This window comes from Suillus fuscotomentosus, assembly GCF_016647785.1.
Source record: "Suillus fuscotomentosus strain FC203 chromosome Unknown F5891scaffold_24, whole genome shotgun sequence".
In the NCBI taxonomy this organism is placed as follows: Eukaryota; Fungi; Basidiomycota; class Agaricomycetes; order Boletales; family Suillaceae; genus Suillus; species Suillus fuscotomentosus.
In genome coordinates this window covers 298,897-300,299 of record NW_024539536.1, presented here as the reverse complement: position 1 = coordinate 300,299, position 1,403 = coordinate 298,897, and the positions used below count along the sequence as shown (strand labels likewise).

General features: G+C 44.5%; 1 protein-coding gene across 1 annotated transcript; it reads right to left on the bottom strand.

Moving 5' to 3' along the window:
- Window positions 1-823: 823 nt before the first annotated feature.
- F5891DRAFT_951253 (elongation factor G, III-V domain-containing protein) lies at window positions 824-1,075 on the bottom strand (the record flags this gene model as incomplete). The annotated part of the gene is made up of 1 exon (XM_041375027.1): window positions 824-1,075. A coding segment is annotated over one exon (252 nt), but the record flags the coding sequence as incomplete, so codon positions are not given.
- Window positions 1,076-1,403: the final 328 nt, after the last annotated feature.

Sequence of the window (1,403 nt, the reverse complement as noted above, 5' to 3'; positions counted from 1 at the left end):
GGATACAACAATAATGACCATTATGATGTAGTACAGGGGATTACAATGTATGGCATGAACTCGTTTCTAACTCGCGAGTCCAACAAGTTGTAACTCAATTTAGTTTGGAACATCACGGATTTGGGGAGGACATGCTTTTTATAGATGGATTTGGCAAAGTCCAATCAAAATTTTACTGTATGATATGTCAATATATTTTACAATAATACAATACACACACAGGAGCAAAATGGCACTGATAGTCAATACACTACAAGCAAACTAAAATTCTGACGGAAATATGTAACATTTCATAAGTATGATTGTTCTACAACAAAGCAATACCCAAGCGTGAGCGAAAATGGCGCGAAGGGACAAGAAACTACAAGCAAACTAAAATTCTGACAGAATTATATAACATTTCGCAAGTATGATTGTTCTACGACAAAGCAATACCCAAGCGTGAGCGAAAATGGCGCGAAGGGATAATAAACTACAATCCTGATGGCAGGGCCGACAGAGTGAGACCAAAATTTCAGCGTGTTATTTGCGATTATGCGACAATATAAAATCTTGCACAGGCATGAGCAAGGTAGTGACAGGATAAAGACAATTCAATTCTGACATAAATGTGTAGTACTTCCTCCGTACGGCATGGGTTGCGACTGCTCCCCCGCCATCCTTCTTTCGTTGAGGCCCTCTTCCACCAGGAGTGCAAGGATTTCAGCAATGGAAAGAGGAGCCATAATAATGCGGCACGCCCTCGAAATATGATTGGGCAGACCACACAGGGATCCATCAGGCGTGTGCACTGGACATAGGAAACCTGGATGATTCAAAGTTGTTAGTAAGAGTTCATGATCTCCCAGTGGTCGAACACACACTGGGGGAAGGCATAACCAGCTGTTTGTGAGTGGAGATCACTGTTGAAGCCGAAGGACTCATTAACGGGAAGGTACACTTTGACGGTGAACATGGGCGTTCCCGGCCTCTGCTCTTCGCTGGAGACCTGGCCACGACGCCTGTTCAACATGCTGTAAATACCGCTGATGGCATTCTCAGGACATTGGATCTCGACTGTGAATGGCGTTAGTACCCTGTAAGACTATGAGGCGAGCAGGACATACTGAGATACACTGGCTCCTGAAGACCAGGGGTAGCAAGCTCCATGAAGACCTGAACCAAAAGCAACGGTGCCCTTGTCTGGGTAGACCTGGACGTCACCAAGGGCAGCGTCACTGTGAAGTTGCTATTATCAATAAACGATTATTAGTGCGACGGAAATGTAGATCTAAGCGAATACGTACATCATCGTGTTCAGAATTTACAAGGATGCAATGAGAAAAACAGGCTCCTTTGAACGAGTTGGATGGTGAGTCGAATACACACCGTGACCGACTTCAGGGCATAGTAGAAAACCTGGA